We start from the raw sequence: 24,026 nt of genomic DNA, 5'->3' as shown, positions 1-24,026 counted from the left end.
TATTGTCTGAACGTGATTTTTATTGATTTATATTTAGATTTGAATTGATATATTCTTCAAATTGTGTTGAACAGTGAGAACTAGCACGAATATTTGTGACTATTACCATTGTATAGTCATCGACAAAATTTATTCAACGCCACTACCTATCGGACCACCAAAAATTTCATTCTAATTTGAGCGAATATTGTCACAAATATTTGCGCCAGGTCCAGTCATAATCGAAAATTGACATGATAACTTCATACGTCACAATGACGATTTTCTTGTCCGAAGTCTTCCGTGACGTACATTACGTGTTATAAAATTGTAACAATAAAATATAAACAATGTAATAAACTGTTACTTAACACAGCGGCCTACTGACGAACGCGTCGGACTGAGACGGCACGGATTACTAATATCATTAATTAACATTTCATCTTGTATCCAAAGCTGAAACCGTACCATTTATGTACCAGCGGTGTGGAACCACCTTATAATTAGTATAATAGGGGGGAGAAACTGCAATCTAATTTAGTCCTCTTTCCCTTCCCACCCATTTTCTTATGGAAGGAAAGGATGGGAAGTGGAAGTGGACTTTCCGGATCAGAGGATGCATGGGAAGAGAAAATATTTTCTTTCTGTGCATCCACTCCTCCGTCGATTAAAGGTGGCAACGCATATGCAATTGCGTATGTCTATGGGCAATGGTCACTTCGCTATTTCAGCGATTCCAGGTGGCCGCTCGCTCGTTTGCCACCTTATGATATAAAAAAATCTATATTTAAAAGAAAACTGCGACCATACATAGTACTAATTCAACCTTTTAACTAGGTCTTAACTCCAACGGTCTAAGTACATACTAGGCTAAGATTATTTCGCATTAAAACAATTATTTCAACCACAACCGGTTACGTCAGACGATGTTAATTCAAAAAACATAAGATAAAAACAAGATCGTCGACTCTATACTTGTACCGGTAACTTTTTAATGACCAGTTGTATGGAGTCACCAAATACGGTAACAGGCCTTGGCATTGAGGGAACTCGGTGACTAACATAATGTTTTTTATCCGCTACACTGACGTACTTGTACGACAAATATGTTGCCTTTTAATTTATAATCGAACTTGGGTAAGCGAGAAAAATATCGCAGTCCCGTGAACTCTCGTTTGTCCACGTTTGACTGTCATTTGAATAAGAAAATGATAAATTATAAGAGATATTACAGAATATGTGTAACTATTTTTATAACAAAACTACCAATGTTTTTTCTTCTTCCATTCGTTTTCTTTCTTTATCTACAAGCTAGTTTAGCTATCGTCCTCAATATATATAATAAATAGACCATGTGTTCTTCCAGACAATGTTCTGTATGCCAAATTTTATCGAGATCCATTCAGCCTTTCTGGAGATACCTTCAAACAAATACCCATCCATAGAATACTTTGACGCGAATGGCGCACTTTCGTTACCAAGTCGAGTGTCAGATTGATTAGTGAGTGGACATAAATGTTGATATTTTAATAAGGCTAGTGTTGCGCCAATACACCGGCACAGTGTTGGCTTTTCTTCCTAACAATAATAAGATTTTTAGTTTGTTTCTTCGAATAACATGTACAAAAGAATCCTTCTAAAATTGGGTTAACAATAAAACCATTGTCTTCCTAATTCATTGATTTCACTTAATTAACGAGATGTTACAGTTTTCCTTATAACTCTTATAGTAACGGTACATCTAGAAACATCTCTAGGTCGACATTGGAAAGTGCGATCTGTTTCGCACATAATCAGATCAGTCTCGGAAAGTGAACTTGTTATGAAGAAATGATCGTTCCGTTCTAATTAACACTTCGCTTTCAAATAGATAACATAAATTATGATAATAATATTACCTAGTCTGCGAAATATCCCAAAATATGTACATAATATAATTGTGTCACTATGTCGCAAGAGTAGAAAAAATCATTGGCTGTACATGAAAATAATTGCTTTGTTATGTATAAAAAACGGTGTATAGACAAAACCGCAAATGAAATCTAATACCTAAATTACAAATTTACATAATTATAGTTTACAATATCCTATTATTGAATATCAACCCTATGAACAAGGAAATAGGGACTAAATTAGCGTATTGAATGTTATATACATGTTTGGGATGTAAGAGGGTTTTATTCTCACGGGTGCAGAGCTCTTGAGGCGTCAGTAAACCTGCTTATTGAGCCTGGGGCAGGTGCGTCTATTTATAACGCCCCAGCATTGATGCGTAATCTGACATCAACCGTCCTGAGACCACTTGATGTTAAGTACGTCGAGGAATCAATTTAAAGTTAGAACAAAGTTTACTATGTATGGTATGTTAAAATACAAATAAAATGCAATTCATAGTTAAAGAGTCAGATTTGAGTGCGGAAAAAAATATAGCTTTTTGGACTTTTAACTGACATCGTACTAATATAATAAAATGCGAAAGTTTAGATGGATGTTTGTTAAAATGTGTCTCTGGAACGGCTCAACGGATCTTGATGAAATTTGCCATAGATGTAAAACCTAATCTGGAAAAAAACATAGACTACTAATTAAGTTTTTTTTTGCATGACGGAGTCACGGGCTACGGCTAGTTAAACGTAAAAACAATTAAAATTCTATTTTTTAGCAATATAACTTGATGGATGATACTGATTGTGTCCTTGCGTGGTATATTCGCAGTCCTTACGTATTAATGTTCGTGACAATTTTGATTGAAAATGATTACGGGTCAGCCGACCCCGGAGGTCGCAGCCAATTTGCGCCCATGACTCAGACTGTGGCGAGACCTCAGTTACCGCATTTATTTTTAGCAAGAACTTTTTCAACGAGAATTTTTATAACTTCAACTTGTTTATAAAATACTTATTAGTGAGTAAATAATTAAATAATTTCATAATTAGAATAGTAGTTGTACAAGAGCACAGACAGACTGCGCAATACGTATTGTCGTGTTGTTTACTTTTGTTCACGGCACAGCTGTCCCTAATGGGTCTTAGTGGTGATTCATAATTCACTTAATTTGTATGTATAGGTTTAAGTAAATTTAAGCCATGTAATTAAATGTTAATGAGTGGTACCGCATCAGTAAAGTTTTATAGCAAGACTATTTATTTTTATAATACAAAAAAATGTATAATATATAGGATTGTTTTGTTCTCACCTTTATATACATGAAAATAAACAACTTACAACAATTAACATTTGAATAGTAAAATTTATTTCTCCATCATGCGCCTCTCCACTATTGGACGTCAGTTTAGCGAATGTCTTCCTATCTTACGCAAAGCGCGATTGCTTCTTCGCGACTTCGACACCGGCAATGTTAGTCGTCTATTTCTACGTCTAACGCGTCTCAGAATATACAAGTCCTATTTCCATACTACAATAATCTAATTAAACATATAGGAATAACAGCGATAATAACACGTTGTGTTCAACTTAGTTCACCATTTCACACATTGTAAATGTTAAAACGTTTTACTTGATATTGACGTTGCGTACAATCCAATATGCTTGTGTTGGCTTCGCAGATTGAAACCTTGCACGAAGATTACATTATTAAAGTATAGTAAAGAATAACGTAATGTTTCTCACAAAAATCTGTCTGTGGATTTTCTAGATAAATGAAGGAATCAAACTGGAAAAGATAAAATAAGATAAGATCAAACTAAGGGATACACGAAAAGTATAGATTTAAGATGATAGTTATTAAGGTGTAAGAACAAAATATATGCGAGAAAATGTAAATTTGAACTAAACCAACTTTTACTTTGCTAAGTTCCTTGTCACGTTTTTATTTGCTAAGTCAGTAATCATTTTCCCCTGATCAATAAAATGTGTGGACGTAGGGTGCTAATTTAGCAACGAAACAGCCAATTTTTGACCTATATAGTCATCAGGGACATAAGTCGAACGAACCATTGAGGTGCGGTCATTTATTTCCTTTCGCTGAAAAGGGCACAGTTTGAGGTCGGGTCGGATTTAATGTTCCGTATGACCGGGATAACAAGTTCATTGTAATATAAACTCTATTCTGTGTAGTTTAAAGTCTAAATTGTCTCAGGTATCGTGATGATGGTCTTAAGCGTCGTACTCTCTAAAGTGTCGCGGTCAGTGACATGGTCGACTTGGCTGTTGTAAGGACGACTGCGGTGCTTTGACCTCATATCGGTCAGATTATCAACTTTATACAAATTAATTGCTTTCTAACAGCGTTATATACTCTATGTGGATTAGGATAGTGATGTCACTCTTTCATATAAAAATTTCTGAACATTTTTACCGATAATCTTATTCACATGCAGATAATCTAACGGTGAAATTCCACTCCCATAATAGTGGTATATACATATCGATAAAATTGGAGTGTCTCTGTTTCTTTATTTATTTAGGATTAAAGTCAATACTTAGTAATAAATTGGATCTATCTTGTGCAGAACCATGGCCTGTTTTGTGTTACCAATAGCGAAGCACCAATAATCCTCAATTACGCAGCTTATTGTCTTGAATTGTACGATATGTAAATTGTGAAGAGTTGTTATTTAATTATAGTTTTATGTTAGTAACAGTCGTCTACGATTATGAAAAAAACTTTATTAGTAGCCTATGTATTCTTCTAGACTATGTTCTACATCTGTGCCAAATTTCATCAAGATCCATGTAGCCGTTTTGGAGATATCATCTAACCAATATACATCTAAACTTTCGCATTTATAAAATTAGTAAAAAATAAGATATGGCTTGAGACTTCGTTCACGTTATTCAAATTTAGTAAACGATGCGTTATGCAAACATCAATGCATACATAAACCTTCACATTTGTTTTAAAACATTAGTTTTAGACATTACTAGCTGTCGCCCGCGACTCCGTCCGCGCGGGATTAAAAATAGATGCTGGCCGATTCTCAGACCTACTCAATATGCTCACAAAATTTTATGAGAATCTGTCAAGCCGTTTCGGAAGAGTATGGGAACGAAAATTGTGACATGAGAATTTTATATATATAATAAGATTAATTAGAATGCTTTCGCGCGAATGACGTGCTTTCGTTACAAAGTCCAGTGTTAAAATGAATAGTGAGGGGGCACAAATGTCGACATTTTAGTTAGGCTCGTGCTGAGTCAATACACTGCCACATTTTCGGATTATCTTTCTAACATTAGTAAGATTCAATTGTTAGGAAGATAAACCTCATAATGGACACTTATAAGTTGTATAAGCGAAATTTACGAAAACAAAGATGTATATCCTTTATTTTATAACATATGGTTTAGAATAGAAATAAACAGATTCAATTTGACCTTGACTATGAATACAGCTTCTAATTTATCATTGTTACCTATGTTTATACCTTGTTTATTGTGTCATAACATAAATTAAATATTATTTATAAATATATCAAGTATTGTATAAGTATCCCGATAATTGTACGGAAATTATTGATTGTAATTTTGAAATAAATAATGGTAATAAATAATAAAAATAAATATATATCCGTATTGTTATCGTTTTGATAACAAAACATATTGATTGTTATAATACCGTTTCAAATTATGATAAACTATTTTTAATTTCCGGTTACTAATAATTGACAGTAGTAGAGCCCGCTTTAACATCTTCGCACGAATTGGCCCGGTTCGCCCGGTGAAATACCACGACCACACAGAAGACAGGCGTGAAGTGGAAGCAATTCCGCGATTCGTCTGATGAGTGTGCGTCTCGGAGGCGTAATTTAGTCTTCTTTCCCTTCCCACCTTTTTTCTTATAAGGAAATGATGGGAAGTGGAAGTGGACTTTCGGGATGCGAGGATGCATGGAAAGGGAATATATTTTCTTTCTGTGCATCCTCTCCTCCGTTGATTAAACTTAGGCAACGCATATGCAACTGCGTATGTCTATGGGCAACGGCCACTTCGGTATATCAGCGATTTCAGGTGGCCGCTCGCTCGTTTGCCACCTTTTGATATAAAAAAAAATCGAGAGATACATAATATATCAGTGCTGACAAACTTTTGGATAATAAAAGATTAAATTGAAAATGGCGCGCTACAAAGTTCGAGTAACAGACAATATTAGGGAGAGGGGGTAAGTGTCGATTCGAGTCTAGTGCTGTGTCGCATTGGTACGGTACCGGTTTTCTTTATATTAGTACATTATTTTATTTAAATTACATATACGCAGAAATAATTTTAACATTTTACTTATAATACGTATTCACACAATTGTACACAATGTTCAAGTAATTATTGATTTAAAATACTGCAAGCAAAAACGGAAAATAAATGAATTCTTTAACAATTTAGTATTTTCTTATTTGTGTCGTTGTTTCTCAAGAAATACAGTTATCATAGTCGTTGGTATCCATATAAAACAATTTAAAAGCCATCACGGCAGTATTATGGTTCCCGTTGTAAGAACGCCTCTGGACCGTATAATTCGCGTGGCTACGTTTATCTACGCTACTGCTATCGTACCAGTTTCGCTTTTCCCGCATGCTTTTTTGTAATTTCAATGACCTGGTTTACACAACACTATAGGTTTGTTTTTAAAAATAAAAAAATGTTGACCGAAAAATATTTTTTTCATTGGTATCATCGTCTCTAAGAATATTATTTGTATCCATTGAATTTGGCGACAGCCAAATGATCGAACCAACAACATCACTATCGATTACTTACTTTACTTTACGATTACTTTGTCGTTTATTGGTATAAAAATATTTAAAGAATTAAATATGTTGGGTTTTTCCCGCTGGGCCGACCACTCAATAGTCCCATGGACCCAGGGGGAAAGAGAAATCTCATTTGCTCGATCGATCGTAGGTCGACGGGTCCACCGATAAACATCCAATTTGTTTAGAATTGTCTAGCCCCACTAATCCTCATCGTTACTATGACAATGTAGGACCAAAACAAATGCTGATAGGACATGTTAGGTACTTACGGTAACCGGGGTAACCGTGAATTTTAACTAAAAACAATTATTTTTCTGTTTTTTTTTTCTAAAAGACATGATGGAAGTTTTGTAATAAAGGTACTGCAGACGTATTTATATCATCCTTCTCACAGCTGATTGTTACTTCCTATTATGTAATAGTTTTTATTCATGTTTTCTTCTCGTGTTTTTATACCATTTATATGTAACACAGATCCGCAGCAGTTCGTGTTTCAATTTTATTGTAGACCATTTACCTTTACGTGACAATATTCCGCTTCCGAGCATGTTTTTTGTTACTCGTTTTTTATCTTAAATCTTGCTTTCTCTTTGAAATCAAGCTTTGAATTCCTACTTTTTGCGAACGGGTTACTAAAGCAAATTGAAATATACAAAGCAATAGACAAGACAATCTTAAGATTTAAAAACCAAAGATTAAATCTGGTACATAGATTGCATAGTACTGAGTAATTTTCTATCTCACTAATATTATAAATGCGAATATTCGGATGGATATGTATAGATGTTTGTTTGAAGATATCTCCGGAATAGCTCAACGGATTTTGATGAAATTTGATGCGAATGCAGAACATAGTCTGGAAGAACGCATAGGACTAATTAAGTTTTTTTTTTAAATTACACACGGGCAGAGTCGCGGGCGACACCTATTATTTTTATCAAGTTTTATGTTACAGTGTTTTTAAATATTTATATAGATTTGAAATTTACGGTAAATTACAGTGTCAAGGATGAGTTTATACAGGACGTAAACACTACAATTAGACCGTGACGAAAACTTTTTATTACATATTTTGGCTTTTATCTTCATACCAGCCAGTTATTTTACGCTAACAGACAGCGTCTCTGGCCCTGTTTCCGCTTCCGTTAGCTCAACAACCATAACGCACTATAATGCCACAACATTACGCAACCACGCGAGACGCACGCCTCTCATGAAAGTGAAGCCAGTAACGCGATGTTACCTGATGTAATTGTCCCGAATTACGACTTTTATAAAAACTATAAACAACGTGTTGAGGTTTATTATTTAGCTTGTAGCCGCACATGATTTTAATAATAAACATGCCAACTTTCTTGTATGTGTAAATTTTTTTCTTGTAAAAAATTAATAAAAAAAAACATTCAGACGAATTGAGAACCTCCTCCTTTTTGAAATCTGTTAAGAAAAAGTATTAACACTCTTGTCCTAAACTGATTGACATACAAATAGGTATATTTTATATTTTGGCTTGGCTTCTATGGCAATTTTTTTTCTTAATTCATTAAACGTCAACACCTTTACAGCCATATACATTGTCACGTTGAATGAATGTTATGCATATGTTTAACCATGTATGAGTTACGGAAACATGTCATACCATTCCTGATGTAATATTCATGTCTGTCATATTTATCTTTATCACGCCATAAAAGGCAACGATCAAGTCATCCAGCCAGAATTTATAACTGGATTGCGTATTAAGCGTAACAGAAGAAGGGATATAAAGAAACAAGAAACTAAGCCATCAAACGAAATTAATAACAAATTATTTGCCATTCTCGATTGTCGCCACAAAGGTCCTGTGAATGCTCAAGATCATGGTGGTTAATTTACTATTTGTCTACATACATGTCGTATATTTTCAGGTCACAATGACGCTGGAACAGCAGCTGGTGTGGGTGCGTGAGGGCTCCGAGGGATTCGTGTTGGCGCGGCTACATGAACTCCTTGGTGAAGAGGCGGACGTCGTGCCTCTGGATAGCAAGCACGCGCGTCGCGTCGCCAGCTTTGATGATATACTGCCAGCCGGAGACCCTGACAAGGAGGTTGATGATAATTGTAAGTAACTATTGAGACCCTGGTCAGAATATAAATTTATGTATAGGCAAGACGTAAAGGCCAAGGCACTGCGAACGCTTTCCGTTGCCCAGACAGTTCGCAGCTATAAGCCACGATAAAGTTGAAATCTGTTAACTAATAATTTCTAGACTAAGCTAAGTTAAAATTCATCATTGTTTCAAATGTTTTAGCAATGAACTATAGTTCTTATTCTATTCATAAATACAGATAGTATTAATACTATGAAACCTTAGTTTTATTCTTTTGTAAAACTATGATTGCAATGGGGTCAAATGGCAGAACAAATTGTACTTATTGTTGTTATTCATTTGGTCACGCGAACCTAGTGCACCTATTGTGTATAGAAACCTACGTAGTTACGATTTCTTTTAAATCGTTTTGTATGTGCCTATATTGATAACTTACCGCCGACTAGAGATCGTATGTGAAAACCACACGGGTATCTTTTAAGGATTTATTATTAAATTTGACTGTGTGAAATCGATTGAAATTTTGCAAATGTAAACATTCAGACTGTCATTTCTGGGGTGAATAATTTTGTAAACATTTTCATTATATTTTTTAACAATAAACAATGGTATTATTTCAGGTGAACTTATGTTCCTGAACGAGGCTACATTGCTAAACAACATAATATGTCGCTACAAGAAGAAAAAGATTTACGTAAGTAAGGCATAGAGTAAATCAGTTGAATCATTTCATTACTTCGTCGATACTACGACGATTTTTTTCTTTTTTTAAATTTGCTGTAAAAAACAAACTTTAAATTATTTATTTATTCTATAGCAATACCCCTATTATGAAACTAGTTTTGACATTAATACAAGACTGAACAATCACTAGATACGTACAAATCGGTTCTCGGTAAAGTTCATTGAACTTAGAAACATTCATCGCATTTGATAACTATCACTTTGTTAATCTCGTAAATATTTGAACTATATAGTAAAAATGCTAAGCAATTCTTAGTACACGTCATTATAGAACAAGTTTTGATTAAATTTAATTAAAAATATGTTTTATAAAATGGTTCTACGGTTGACTATCACTGTCCTATGTCTCAAGGCGTGAGTCATGCGCCAGTCGGTCCAGCCTTGAGGACGCGCTTTGCTTTTCTATCGACTGTAACAACGTACACTTATTGTTACGTAATTACATAACAAATTCATATTTCTTTGTTACTTTTACTGGAATTACATGCATGAATAGGAAGCAGATGAATTCAATTAAAATATTCTAAGAATAATTTCCTTCAAACCATGGCCTTTTAGTTAAATTACGTAATTTTGTGCAAGTATGTCTATATATCTTACTAATATTATAAATGTGAATGTTAGGATGGATGGATGTTTGTTTGAAGGTATCTCCAGAAAGGCTTAACGAATCTCGGTCAAGGCATAGATGTAGAACACAGTCTGGAAGAACACATAGGCTACTAATTAAGTTTTTCTTTTACTCCGCGCGGATGGAGTCCCAGGCGGCAGGTAGTCTGTATGCCGAATTGCCACGGTATTAGGTCGATAATGTATAATTTGATGAATTGCATCCATTTATAATAAATACCATACGACATGAATGTTCGCATTATATTATGTTAAACTAAGTAAAATCCATTTTAATTCACCTCGTGAGATCCTAGAACAAAGCAATGTGAAACAATTAGTTTGTGTCCACACTAAGAATAGTGTTTTGTGAGAATTACACACAATAGATTGCGACTTTGCGATGTCCAGCCTTGGAACCTACAATGTCATTCAGTTTGATATCTGATAAGTGCTGAGAACTCTGTAGTTTATGCTTTAGAAATTAAATTAATAGTGTCAATTAACTTTCAATAAACTGCTTTTGCTCGCGACTCCGTCAGCACGGAATTAAAAAATACTTAATAAGTGGCCTATGTGTTCTTCCTGACTATGTTCTACATCTATACCAAACAGCGACATCTGGTGATACCTTCTAACAAACATCCATCATTCGCATTTATAATATTAGAAGGATCTAAGATAATAATTTTTCTTTGAAATATCAATTTGGCATATGTATCATTCTATATGTATCCACTGCATATTACTGGACTTTGAAAATACTTTATGTGCAATGTACGAGTGCTACTTATTTTCTTCTTCTAATAGCTCTCTAATACTGGTTGTCCGTCAGCTAGGCGAACCCAACCCTGTCCTGTGCCAATCGAAATTTTAAGACTTATAACTTTTCTAGTAGACCTCTACGTGTTACACGAGTTTATGCTTGTCTAGTATTAAAGGTCATGATAGTTAATTGGATCTGTGCACTCATGTAACTAATACAAATTAGGGTGTACTTATAAGGAGATTATACACAAGGTCTTATACAATACACCTGCTAACAAATTATATTAAGATTTTTTTTAACCTTTATTTAATATTCATAAATGTATGATAAGGATATAATGTGACAAATAGTCATGACTCAGAGGACAAGGTGATAGATAACGTTATTCGATTTTCCACGTATTATGTTTCACGTTTTCTGTCGTGCGATTCATATGTTTTTGACATGGCTAATATAATATCAATATATGTAAAGTTTAACATATTATGTTTCAAAACTTTGGTTGGTTAAAGGTGCGTTTTCATTACCCCGCGCCAGCCGCACCGCATGCACGTATAAAACGGATTTGCTTTGTCTTGATGCGACGCGGGCGGCGAGAATGATGGACGCAGCACTATGTTGCATCATACAAAATAAACTAACATCGGCGGGTGGTGCGTGCGTTGCGTATGTCGCGGGACAACGGACGCGTACCTTTAGGCTTTAAAAATATGGATAGCTAGCTAGGAGGAGGAAAATATGTTGCACTTATGTGGAAGTTATAAACAAGAAGAATAACATGATATGTTATATTACGAACTAGCAACATAAATTAAACTGTCATGTTATGTTGTTCGTGTTATTATTTTTTACAGACATACGTAGCGAATATTCTGTTAGCGGTGAACCCGTATGAAGACATTCCGGATCTGTACTCGTCGGCCACTATCAAGAAGTACCAGGGCCGTTCTTTAGGAGAACTGCCACCACACGTCTTTGCTATAGGTACAAATAATCAATGTTTAATTCCAAAGATACTATAGACAATCACAGACAAAGTCGAAGGTTACATGATGCTTTTCCATAAACAAATTTCACCGTGGCCTTACACTGAAGAGTACACTTTAAAAAACAGATTTAACAGTATTTTTCCACTGTCTTTCGGCAATGGAACCCTAAGCTAAGGTACTTAGACCACATTTTATATTAATATCAACTCTTTCCAGCGGACAAAGCGTTTCGTGATATGAAATCGTTCAAGCAGTCCCAGTCTATCATAGTGTCGGGGGAATCCGGCGCGGGGAAGACGGAGTCAACCAAGTACATACTTAAGTATCTCTGCGATCTATGGGCGAAAGGCGCAGGTCCTGTCGAGCAGAAGATATTAGACGGTCAGTAAATATATAGTAATAAAGGAGAGACTAGTCTCTATCCATTTAGTTTTAAAATTATCGTCATCATCAACCTGCCTATCCTATGAAGGGTCGGCACAGTATCTACTACTCCTTCATACATCTCTATCCACTCTGAATCCCCCCCCCTTACGCATGTCTTCTTTCACACAATCCATACATACTTTCTTTGGTCAAATTGATCTAATTTAAGACCTATTTGGGAAAGGAGGGAGAGGAACAAAAATGAAAACTTTTTGAAAACTACCATTTTGAAAATTGATGTACCATTTGTATTGAAATATGTGAATTTAAAATATAAGATTTATTTAAGTTATAACTCACTGTTAAATTTTATTGTAGACAAACATATATACTATTTAATAAAACTAATTAATTAAACTACCAAAATAATACTATAAACTATATACTAAAACTAAACCAAACTAAAAATAAAACTAAATAATATAAAAAATCGACCCCAAATCGCTGCGGTCGCACGGTAGGGTTCCCAAGAGGCTGGCGGCATTTCCCCGTTGGATGGCCAGGCTCAACCTTTGGCCGAAATGCGCGCCAGCCCTTGGATCCCCTAATTATATTTATATAATTATTCAAAGCAAACAGCTCTTTGACAATAAAATAATAATTTCCAGCAAACCCGATACTAGAAGCGTTCGGTAACGCGAAAACAACGAGAAACAACAACAGTTCCCGTTTTGGCAAATTCATGGAGGTTCACTTCAGTGCTAAATACCAAGTGGTGGGGGGCCACATATCTCATTATCTGCTAGAAAAGTCTAGAATATGCACACAGAGCGCAGAGGAGAGGAACTACCATGTCTTCTACTTGCTATGTGCTGGTGCGCCCCAGGAATTAAGAACTGCACTGAAGATCACCAAGCCTGATGATTATCAAGTAAGACTCCTTTCCATTAAATATTAGTTTAGCCGTTTTGTAGTTCACTGGTAGCAAACTTTTATACATCCATCCAAACCATAGTAATACATTGTTATGTTAATATTGCATAGTACTTGAAGAACGGCTGCACTCAGTACTTCACGAGCGCGGAGTCTGAGAGAAAGATCAGCGCGAGTCAGAAGAGCAAGCAGCAGATGGCCAAGGGTGGTCTGCGGGACCCCATACTGGATGACGTCGAGGACTTCCAGAGGTTGCATCAGGTAAATTGTCATAGAATACGGGCTTTGCCAACACAATGGAGCGAAAAAGACGAGAGGAAAACTTTTCTCCTATAAACAAATAGTGAAGTGTCCTTTGCCCATTGATATACGCAATTTCAGATGCGTTTCTTACCTTTAATCAACAGAAGATGGACACATAGAATGAGGATATTTTAAATTGAAACGCATCCTTCCTCCGGCCAAATCTATTTGACCCTCCCATTCTTTCCATTTACGAAAAGGGTAGGAAGAGGCAGAAGACCTGCATCCTCTGGCTAGACTCTGTTTTAAAAGTAGATAAGTTTGATAGAAATCAAAAATAATAACAACAACATAATCACGCTCGTAATCCAGAGGGATGGGCAGAGACCTTGGAGCTCTTAATACCGCTTCTCGAGATACAAATGAGAGTGTTATATTGCAGGCACTATCGCGCGTAGGTCTGACAGAAGAAGAAAAGCGTTCAGTATACTGTGTGGTAGCAGCAGTCCTGCACCTGGGTAACGTGGAGTTTGAGGAAGACGGCGGTGCGCGAGGCGGCTGCAGCGTGGCGCAGCACTCGGAGCCGGCGCTGGCTGCAGCAGCGCACCTGCTGGGTGTTGACGCCGCGGAGCTCCGCATGGCGCTAGTCTCGCGACTCATGCAGAGCTCCAGAGGTGGATTAAAAGGCACTGCTATCATGTAAGATTAGTTTTTGTTGAGGAGTGGACAACTTTATAGATTTATTAGAAAGAAGCTGTCGCCCGCGACTTCGATCGCGCGGAATTTAAAAAAAAAACTTAATCTATGTGTTCTGTCAGACTGTGTTCTACATCTATGCCTATTTTCAGCAAGATCTGTGCAGCCGTTCTGAAGATATCTTCAAACAAACAAACATCCATCCATCTAACCATGCACATTTATAATATTAGTAATTATAAATTAATATAAGGTATTATAAAGTCTATTGTGATGTGATTATATAGTTCTTTACGCGACACTAACGCCAGGCGCTTCGCCTACAAAATTTCAAGCAGAAATAAAATTACTTGAGATTCACGCTTTTGTGTGATCATGATATACATTCATAGTTGTTGCCTTTATCTTTATTATTACTACACTAAGATATCAACATTTAAAATATTAAATTTTTCATAATAACCGTTGAGTAAGGTCATCTGCAGAATGTACGACTAATAGGGCTGAAAAGTCCTTGAATTGCAGCCACGGATAAGTCGAGGTGGCGTAGGTTGGCCTAAGATGGGTCAATGTCCTGGTCAAGGTTACGGTGGCACAATACAATAGCTTGGTGATGATGATGATGATGTGCGGTGTCGGCAGGGTGCCGCTGAAACCGTACGAGGCGACGAACGCGCGCGACGCGCTGGCGAAGGCGGTGTACAGCCGACTGTTTGACTACATCGTGCACCGCATCAACACCAGCATACCCTTCCAGGCCTCCGCATACTACATCGGCGTCCTCGACATCGCCGGCTTCGGTCAGACAAACATAAATACATATCTTCTACTTTATGTAATACATATACAACATGGCCTATCTGTTCTACATCTCTCTCAAATTCCATCGAGATCCGTTTAGATGTTCTGGACATACATACAACAAACGTCTATTTATCCATCCATATATAAAACATTTATAAAATTAGTAAGATAACATTTTTCTGCCTGTATATTGTACAAAGACTAGGTATAACTACATCTCAAGATAACTTAACACATGCAATGCCACAACGATTTTTATGTGCTAAACTGAACTTGGATCGATTTGATGGCATTAAACGTGTTAATCCGTATTTTAACTGCGATACTGACTAAAGCCTTGTCATTAAATTGGATAGGTTGTTAGAGTACGCTAACGGTTTGACCATTGAATAATGTATGTAACCTCGTTGTCCAGAATACTTCCAGATGAACAGCTTCGAGCAGTTCTGCATCAACTACTGCAATGAAAAGCTGCAGCAGTTCTTCAACGAGCGCATCCTCAAGAATGAGCAGGATCTGTACAAGCGCGAGGGACTCAATGTGCCAGAGATAAGATTCGTGGACAACCAGGATTGTATAGGCGAGTTGTTCTTTTGATAAACGAGATTCTAATAGGTTCTCCCTTATGAAAATCTGATGTTTCTGCTCATCCATGTTCGACTATATATGTCAACATATAAATTTTAAAGGAAGAAGTCATTTGAGACAGTTTTTTTTACTGTAAATTTTCAGCATTGAAAACTCTCTCATACAAAACTTTGTAAAATTTTTAATTTTTCAAGTTTTTAAATTTTACACCAAAATATTCAATATTAATAGTCAATTTAAAACGACACGTACATAAGTTTGTATAATAATTCCACGTGTATTTTGTACAGATTTGATAGAGAGTAAGAACCACGGCATCTTCCACCTGTTGGACGAGGAGTCGAAGTTGCCCAAACCGGAGTTTGGTCACTTCACTCACTCCGTACACAAGCAGCTCGGCGGGAACGCGCCCAGGTACACTCAGAACACTTCGCGGTGTTACACTTACAGATTAATTGTCTTCTCCCTTGCAACCAGGCAACTCCGACCTTTCTTATAAAATAACCAGTAAGGTAGTACTGAGTTACGCATACGGTATGTTAGTAAAAATAAATTAGTCCTACCACTGACTCACTTTTTTATTATGAAACGTTCAAAAAATAGAATACCGCTAGATTCCCCGATAATACATATTATTAATGTGTAACTTTGTTATAATATGTGCAGTTGTTTTTAAGTTTACATTGAACGAACTGACAGACAAATCTTTTTGAATTATTTTGGGTAAATGAATGCTTGATAATTTTATATAGGGTGATTTATTTTCAGTTCACGTGTACAAGTGCCGCGTGCGTCCCGACTGAAGGCGCATCGCATTCTGAGAGATGACGAGGGATTCCTTTTAAGACATTTTGCTGGAGCTGTCTGCTATAACACGGTAATATTTACATTGTTTCTTATTATTCAATATAATTTCTAATAAATTAAATACCATATATACTAAGCTATGATCTCTATAAATCGTTTTGAAAAATAACAGCACTTTGTTCCGAATTAAACGAGCCTGTTGACTGACAGTTAATTCGCCAAAAATGATTCGCCAGTTAAAATCCAATATTACTTTTCACTTCCTAAAACTTAATTAGTTGTCTATACGTTCTTTCAGACGATGTTTTAAATCTATGCCAAATTTGAGCGAGAATGGATCAGCCTATATGCTAATCTTAATATACGCATATATAATATAAGTAGCATTACATCTTCTTCCTGACCTTATCCAGTTGTAATCCAGCGCTGGATTCAATCACTGGAATAATGTAAACCTTGTATGTGATTTGTTCACAGAATCAATTCATAGAGAAGAACAACGACGCTCTGCACGCGTCGCTTGAGTTCTTAGTGCAGGAGTCGAGCTGCTCCCTGGTGCAGCAGCTCTTCCTCACCAGTGATAACACCAATGCCAAGGGAAAGCTCAACTTCATCTCCGTCGGCGCTAAGTTCCAGGCGCAGCTGTCGCAGCTCATGGACAAACTGAAGGAAAACGTGTGTATTCACAAGTTTCACATTGGAAAATGCTATACTAGCGTTGGCCCGTGACTTCGTCTGCGCAGGATTTAAAAAAGTGTCAGAAGTTACTCATGTGTTACTCAAAATTATGTTCTATATCTGTGACAAACTTTAATAAGATGAGTTGAACTGTTGCAGAATTATCGTGTAAATATGTGAATTAAACATATCCCATATGTACCGTACACATGTCGTGGATCATAACCTATGTGTTCTTTCAGACTGTCTGCTACATCTATACCTCATTTCATAAATATCCATCCAAACATTCGCATTTATAATTGTAGTAAGAAGTACTCCATAGAAAGCGATACACTGTCCAAAGTATAATGTGACCTTGAAATCTTACAAGAATGACATTTTTATGTGATTAACGTATACAATTATATCAGGGTACAAACTTCGTGCGGTGCGTGAAGCCGAACAGCCGCATGCAAGGTCGCGCGGTGGAGGGCGCGCTGGTGCTGACGCAGCTCCAGTGCTCCGGCACCGCCTCCGTGCTGGCGCTCATGCAGCACGGCTACCCCTCGCGCGCGCACTGTCGCGACCTGCACGCCATGTACTCCGCACATCTGCCCCAGCAGCTACAGAAACTCTCCCCCAGGCTCTTCTGTGAGGTTTGTAAAAACTTTAACAATTATACTTCTACACTGACACTTGGACACTTGCGCACTGACACTTATTCTAAGTCGACACTTTGACTACACTTTTAGTATCCAGTTACGTAATCAAATTTACCGTTGTCCAGGCGATAGTGCACAGCTTCGGTCTATCGGACAAGGACTACAAGTTCGGCGTGACGCGGCTGTTCTTCAGGCCCGGCAAGTACTCGGAGTTCGACACCATCATGCGCTCCGACCCCGACAACCTGAAGGCTATCGTGGACTCCGTGCTCGCCTGGCTCGTCAAGTCTCGCTGGAGACGGTCCATATTCGCAGCACTTTCTGTTATTAAATGTAAATATTTATATTTTATATTTCTTGGCTGCGTATAATTGAAGAGAACAATATGTATATAATTCACTGTGAAGCTATCTTTTTTACTTATTTAGTTGCTGTAGCCTTTTTGTTCTTCCAGTCTGTTCATCTGTCTGTATGATAGATTTGTATACAATTTAAAACACTAATTTTCAGTGAAAAATAAAATCCTGTATCGTCGCGAATGTCTACTTCTCCTGCAAAAGACGATTCGTGGATACTTGGTGCGTCGTCAACACAGACCACGCTACAAGGGTATCGCCAAAATCAAAGCTATTGAAGACAGCCTCAAGAAAATGGAGTCCGTCACAGCACAACTCAACAAGGAGAAGGAGACCGCTAAGAAGAATATAGAAAATCTTAGAAACTCTATTAGAAATGCTTGCGCTTTGATTAAGGTAACGTTTGACTGAAAAGGTACACTTAAATTCTTAAATTAACACTTTAAATAACTTAACTTCTGTCTGTTTCTAGAGCAACGAGAAGATATCCCGCGCTGAGATAGACCAGTTGTATAGCAAGTTGAGTAAAGAGGCTGAAACACAGATGGCCGCGCTACAGAAGGCTATGACTGACCAGAAGAACAGGTAAACACTTTTCCACTCTAAGACTTGAGAACACTTTATTTGTTAATTTTTTCTTTACCAATTACTAACCGATATTTAGTTGATTAAAATCCTATTTTATTTTCGCGTTTCTATCTATACAAAAAAAACTTAAAAATTTATTGTATTGTTCACTTGTATATTTATAGAGAGGAACAAGAGAGGCTGCGTAAGATCGAAGCGGAGATGCGCGCCGCGGAAGAGGCCAAGATGAAAGAGCAAGAGAGAATCCAACAAGAAGAGGAACACCGCAGACTGTGAGTTATACCAAGAAGAATATTAATAGAAAATAAGTTAACACTTATACCAACAATTTGTTCATATCGGGCAACACAAAATATGCAAATGACTATGCAGATTGAAAATTAACCAAGGTCATAAAATAAAGATTAAAATGTAAATTAATGTGTGATTAAGCGTTTATCCGTGCTGGCGTAGGAACTAAAGCTCTCACTATTGTTAGGTGGTAAGAAATTCTTGTATCTATGATGCAGTAAAGCGGAGATGGAGTCTCGTCGCAAGGCGGAGGAGGCGGCGCGGCTGCAGCAGGAGCAGCGCGACCGCGCCGCAGCCGCGCAGCTGCAGCGACAGCTCGAGCAGGCCGCACAGGCTGACCTCGAGAATAGGGACAGGTTGGACACACTATACACATGTGTACACAATACACATTTTCACTTGTGTACTCAATACACCTTGTCACTTGTGTACACAATACACATTCTCACATGTGTACACTATACATATTAACACAGAACACGATACATATTAGATTTATCCATTACACATGCTAATCTGTACACATTAGAAGGACAAATCTATGTAACAATTTCACATAACATTCTCCAGGCTTGAACAGGAGAGACGAGATCACGAGATGGCGATGCGTCTCGCTGAAGAAACCAACGGACACGTTGAGGGATCTCCACCCCAGCTGAGAAGGTAAATCATTTTAACTCTATATGTCAATTTTATTATTATTTTTAATGAGAGGCTCGCAAATTTCTCACAAAATATTCAGTCATACTGTTATTATGCGATTTTCTTAATCTAGTACTTGTTGAATAAAGCAGATCTCTAAGAAATATTAAACAAAAGGAAACACTACTTTTTAGACTTAACCAAAAAGTGTGGTAAATGATGATTGTTTCGGTGGATGTTATGTGAATATATCTACATAGTGGATAGTTCGCAAGTACATAATGGTTAAGTAACGCACGCGTTCTTCCTGTACATAGCTTGCGTACGTGAGTAATGTTGTATGTTTGCCACAGTTTCCCATCAATGGACACACTGAACGGGGAGAATAAATTGAACAGGTACAAGCGAGACGGAATCTACATCGTTTTCTCTTTCGCACGCCGCCTTGCTCACCTCCTCTTTCAACTAACACCATTCAATACACTCGAATCTTAATAACAGAGTTCATGGGTTTTTGGTAATTTTCTCATTTTAAAGGTTTCTCTAATCCGAGTTTCCTGCTCGTAGAGCTGGTCTGTTGTGATCGGATAATGACTCTCGTTTATAGAGTTTTCTTATTTATCCAATTTTTGCTTATTCAGGTTCGACTGAGTATCGTTATTTGTTTAAAGTACAAATATAAAGTTTTTAAACTTTAAACCAACTTAGTGCCAACCAATATCGTGAAATATAAGTTAGAATTTTCATGATTACGTAAATATCTTTTTTTATTATTCTATCTCTCTCGCTCCCCCCCCCCCTCTCTCTCTCTCTCTCTCTTCAGTTGCCTAAAAAGACTGGCAAATCATTTATTAACTATGGTTCTCAAACAATAAGTTATTTACTTGAAATTTCTAAGAAAATGTTTAAATCTTTAAATTTTACCTAATAATTCAATCCGTTATGTTGAAAGAGGATTCTTGTATATAACAAACTAATTCCGCTAACTTTATTAGGCTTTTGCTTTATTTCTTCTGCACGTATTCGGTTTAAGTAGTTTGTAGTTAGATAAATGTACTAATTTATGTAATAACACAATTTTAGTTTTAGTATAAACTAATCGTGGTCTTCTGAAGCCAAAATCTCTGTTTAAAATATTGGTCTGCCTGTTTGGTCAAAGATAAAGGGTTGGTATTTTACGGTATTTTATGCGCAGGTTTTGGTCTCGGAAACCAACGGTAAATCTTGTATATGGTAAAAAACTGTAATCATTCAATTAAACATTTATTTAATGAACTTTTATAATACTGTTAAAGTTACTTAAAAAATTATTCATTATTTTTTACATTAGTACAAAAACATTATATTGTTGTCTCTGTTTCTTCAAATAAAATGAAAGGGATAAAAATATGTTTTTAAACTGTGGAAACTGATGTAAAAATGAAACTCATACAACGCTTTTAACACTATTGACATACAGTTTGTTGAACAATTTTACTATTTGCATGTATTATAATTGCACGAGCACAATACCGCACTGTTAACTGAAATGAAACTTTAACGGCCTACAATAAGATCTATATTAGATTGACGTGTGTCAGATCGGAGCGCGTGCGCATGCAGCAGGCGATGGCGGGCAAGCAGAAGTACGATCTGTCCAAATGGAAGTACTCGGAGCTGCGGGACACTATCAACACATCCTGCGATATCGAGCTGCTCGAGGTAATTGCACGTGGCGCTCTGTGATTGGCTGCCGTCTCACGTGATATTTGCTACAATTGTGTAATTATACATTTTAGGAATTACACATTTACACACTTTGATTAGCAGAAAATTTGTCAATTATGTGTTTTAGTTTGTTTTTACTCATATTTAACTATTAGCTGTCGCCCGCGATTTCGTCCGTGCCGAATTAAAAAAAGACTATTGGTCTCAGCGGTTTATATAGCCTAAAGCCTTCCTCTATAAATGGACTATCCAACAAAAAAGGATTTTTCAAATCGAACCAGTAGTTCCTGAGATTAGCGCGTTTAAACAAACACACTTTCGGTTTATAATATTAGTATGGATTTAATTGGAAAGAATCAATTTAATACTATAGTTATGCTTGTCTGGACGTATAAAGTCTTTACATTTATGTTTTAAATATGTATTTGTTATCATAATGTGTCGTGTAGGCGTGCCGTCATGAGTTCCACCGACGTCTGAAGGTGTACCACGCGTGGAAGGCGAAGAACGCGCGCAAGACCACCATGCATGAGCAGGAGCGCGCGCCGCAATCCATCATGGAGGCCGGTCAGTATACTAGAGTATATATGCTATCCCTTTCTAATGTTATAATACTGATAGAGACAGACAAATAAGTTGCAATATATGGTCAAAATAACTTCCATACTAATGACAAAATTAATCATATCAACATCTATACTACTGACATTATTTTTATCAAATCAAGTTCTATTTCAGTGCTAATGTTTGTTAATATACCTATAGTATCCCTACAACTAACTAACGAAATTAATTTCGATTCTGTTGTCATGGATAGTCAATGTAAGCACTGTATTATTGACATATTTGTGTACAGCGAAAGCGCCCCGTGTGAGCGGTCGCGAGGTGCTGGGCGCGCGGCACCGCTACTTCCGCATACCGTTCGTGCGTCCCGGCGGCGGAGAGCGGCGCGGCTGGTGGTACGCGCACTTCGACGGCCGCTACGTCGCCCGACAGATGGAGCTGCATCCTGACAAGACGCCCGTGCTGCTGCAGGCCGGTACGTCACACTACACGACTACACACTGACCACCTTGACATCGGTCACCTACCAATTTTAATGTGGATGACGATACGGTGGCGAATGTCACAAATATTCATGCTAGGCCCACTGTTCTAAGCTAAGGGCGAACGTATACTGAGGTTGTGTACAAAACGCGCAGCTGATTTTAGTGGCAAGACACCTAACGTTTTATTGTTTACCTAAGACAACTGGATAAAATTTAACTTTATCACTTAACATGGTTTGTCTTTTACAGGCATTGACGACATGCAGATGTGCGAGCTGAGCCTGGAGGAGACAGGGCTGACGCGCAAACGCGGCGCTGAGATCCTCGAGCACGAGTTCGAGCGCGAGTGGGCGCGCCACAACGGACCGCCATACCGCGCACTTGACAGGTCACCACGCCCACTACACCTCCCCCTACACCTTCCGCCTTACACCTCCTCATCACTGTTATCTAAGATTGTCACACTGTAGTCCTTGTTACCATAATGTTGTCTTACTCTAGATGTCGTTGCCATAGACAACCGTAATTTTATCTTCTTTACCATATTGTGCATTGAAGTGTATTTCAAAATGGTCAAACTATTTGGGAACCATCGATTCTTAATTAAATATTTTAATACTTCTAACATTGGGAGACATTTAAGAAGCTCATATAAGTATATTCTCATCAAATTTGTTATTTTCTTACAGAATCCAGCAGTCTTAGCAGAAATGAATGAGGAGTTCAATACAAGTTTCTAACTCTATTTATTAAATTTAAGATATATTTTAAATAAGTTAGTGCTTTCAAATGTGCCTTCAGAGGTCCGTATATTGTAAGTAAGTTCATAGCAAGTGAGCTATAATTTTAGTCTGAAAAAAATTAACTATATCTTTTGGATATAACTAAATTGTATAATTTTTAATTTTTCTTTTCTAGATTTGAAATTATTTGCGTCTGGATTTTATTATACACAATTAAAAGAGAAATTATATACAAAAGATGAATATATATTTACATTTTACACATATCGCATATTTATTAAAAAAAAAAAGTCGCATAAAAACTATGTATTTTAGAAGCTTCATTAATGAATTAAATTGAAATACACTTTAAATTATTTTTATGAAATTAATTTTTCCAAACTATGCGATGACTTAGAAAATATTAAACGAAATTAAAAAAAAAACTTAATTATATTTTTACTATAGATTTATATGCAATATAGGATTAAAATGAATTCCTTTTTTTTTGTAAAATGGAACTGTGATGTATCGAAAGGATAGATAAATTTATTTAAAAAAAAGCATTCCTATATTTATAGACTGAAAAAAAAAACATTGTCTTAGTTTTTTCAATAATTTCAGTATTCCATTTAAAGCAGTATTTACTTCACAGTATTCCACACATTCCTTTTTAAATGAATTTTGAATGTCATATTTAGATGTAGATTATATTAAAGTACAATGTACAGTAAGAGAGTGCCTTTGTAATGCCTTATTACATGACCATTGTTTGTTATGCTTTACCAAATAAATATAAGATTTAATCAATACTTTGATGTTTTATTTTTTTACTACCAGTCGCCACGAGTTCGTCCATGCGGAATAAAAAAAACTTAATTAGTAGCCTATGCGTTCTTCCAGATTAACTATCTTTGCTAAATCTTTGCAAGATCCATACAACCTTCAAACAAACATCCATCCATCCATGAAAACATTCGCATTTATAATATTAGTAGGATAGTTCCCAGTCCTAAGGCAGT

General features: G+C 36.7%; 1 protein-coding gene across 2 annotated transcripts in view; it reads left to right on the top strand.

The window, feature by feature from the left end:
- jar (Myosin heavy chain 95F jaguar) overlaps nucleotides 1-23,137 on the top strand; it is a 32,756-nt gene extending 9,619 nt beyond the window's left edge. The window contains exons 2-26 of one of the 2 annotated variants that reach the window (XM_013316283.1): nucleotides 8,597-8,789; nucleotides 9,400-9,473; nucleotides 11,756-11,885; nucleotides 12,107-12,271; nucleotides 12,925-13,187; nucleotides 13,301-13,450; nucleotides 13,875-14,131; nucleotides 14,771-14,928; nucleotides 15,348-15,512; nucleotides 15,811-15,934; nucleotides 16,289-16,397; nucleotides 16,805-17,002; nucleotides 17,419-17,643; nucleotides 17,775-17,982; nucleotides 18,160-18,401; nucleotides 18,478-18,590; nucleotides 18,758-18,865; nucleotides 19,103-19,240; nucleotides 19,455-19,547; nucleotides 19,880-19,924; nucleotides 21,107-21,227; nucleotides 21,683-21,800; nucleotides 22,090-22,272; nucleotides 22,532-22,670; nucleotides 22,972-23,137. In XM_013316283.1, coding sequence (XP_013171737.1) covers nucleotides 8,603-8,789; nucleotides 9,400-9,473; nucleotides 11,756-11,885; nucleotides 12,107-12,271; nucleotides 12,925-13,187; nucleotides 13,301-13,450; nucleotides 13,875-14,131; nucleotides 14,771-14,928; nucleotides 15,348-15,512; nucleotides 15,811-15,934; nucleotides 16,289-16,397; nucleotides 16,805-17,002; nucleotides 17,419-17,643; nucleotides 17,775-17,982; nucleotides 18,160-18,401; nucleotides 18,478-18,590; nucleotides 18,758-18,865; nucleotides 19,103-19,240; nucleotides 19,455-19,547; nucleotides 19,880-19,924; nucleotides 21,107-21,227; nucleotides 21,683-21,800; nucleotides 22,090-22,272; nucleotides 22,532-22,670; nucleotides 22,972-22,987 — 3,729 coding nt within the window. In that variant the 5' untranslated portion in view covers nucleotides 8,597-8,602 and the 3' untranslated portion in view covers nucleotides 22,988-23,137. The remainder of the gene's footprint in view (nucleotides 1-8,596; nucleotides 8,790-9,399; nucleotides 9,474-11,755; nucleotides 11,886-12,106; nucleotides 12,272-12,924; nucleotides 13,188-13,300; nucleotides 13,451-13,874; nucleotides 14,132-14,770; nucleotides 14,929-15,347; nucleotides 15,513-15,810; nucleotides 15,935-16,288; nucleotides 16,398-16,804; nucleotides 17,003-17,418; nucleotides 17,644-17,774; nucleotides 17,983-18,159; nucleotides 18,402-18,477; nucleotides 18,591-18,757; nucleotides 18,866-19,102; nucleotides 19,241-19,454; nucleotides 19,548-19,879; nucleotides 19,925-21,106; nucleotides 21,228-21,682; nucleotides 21,801-22,089; nucleotides 22,273-22,531; nucleotides 22,671-22,971) is intronic. The other variant, XM_013316292.1, reaches the window with a different exon arrangement.
- The last annotated feature ends 889 nt before the right edge of the window (nucleotides 23,138-24,026 follow it).

This window comes from Papilio xuthus, unplaced genomic scaffold, assembly GCF_000836235.2.
Source record: "Papilio xuthus unplaced genomic scaffold, Pxut_1.1 DF829129.1, whole genome shotgun sequence".
Classification (NCBI taxonomy): Eukaryota; Metazoa; Arthropoda; class Insecta; order Lepidoptera; family Papilionidae; genus Papilio; species Papilio xuthus.
The sequence above is the reverse complement of the archived record's forward strand: the minus strand, read 5'-3'. Positions and strand labels throughout refer to the sequence as shown.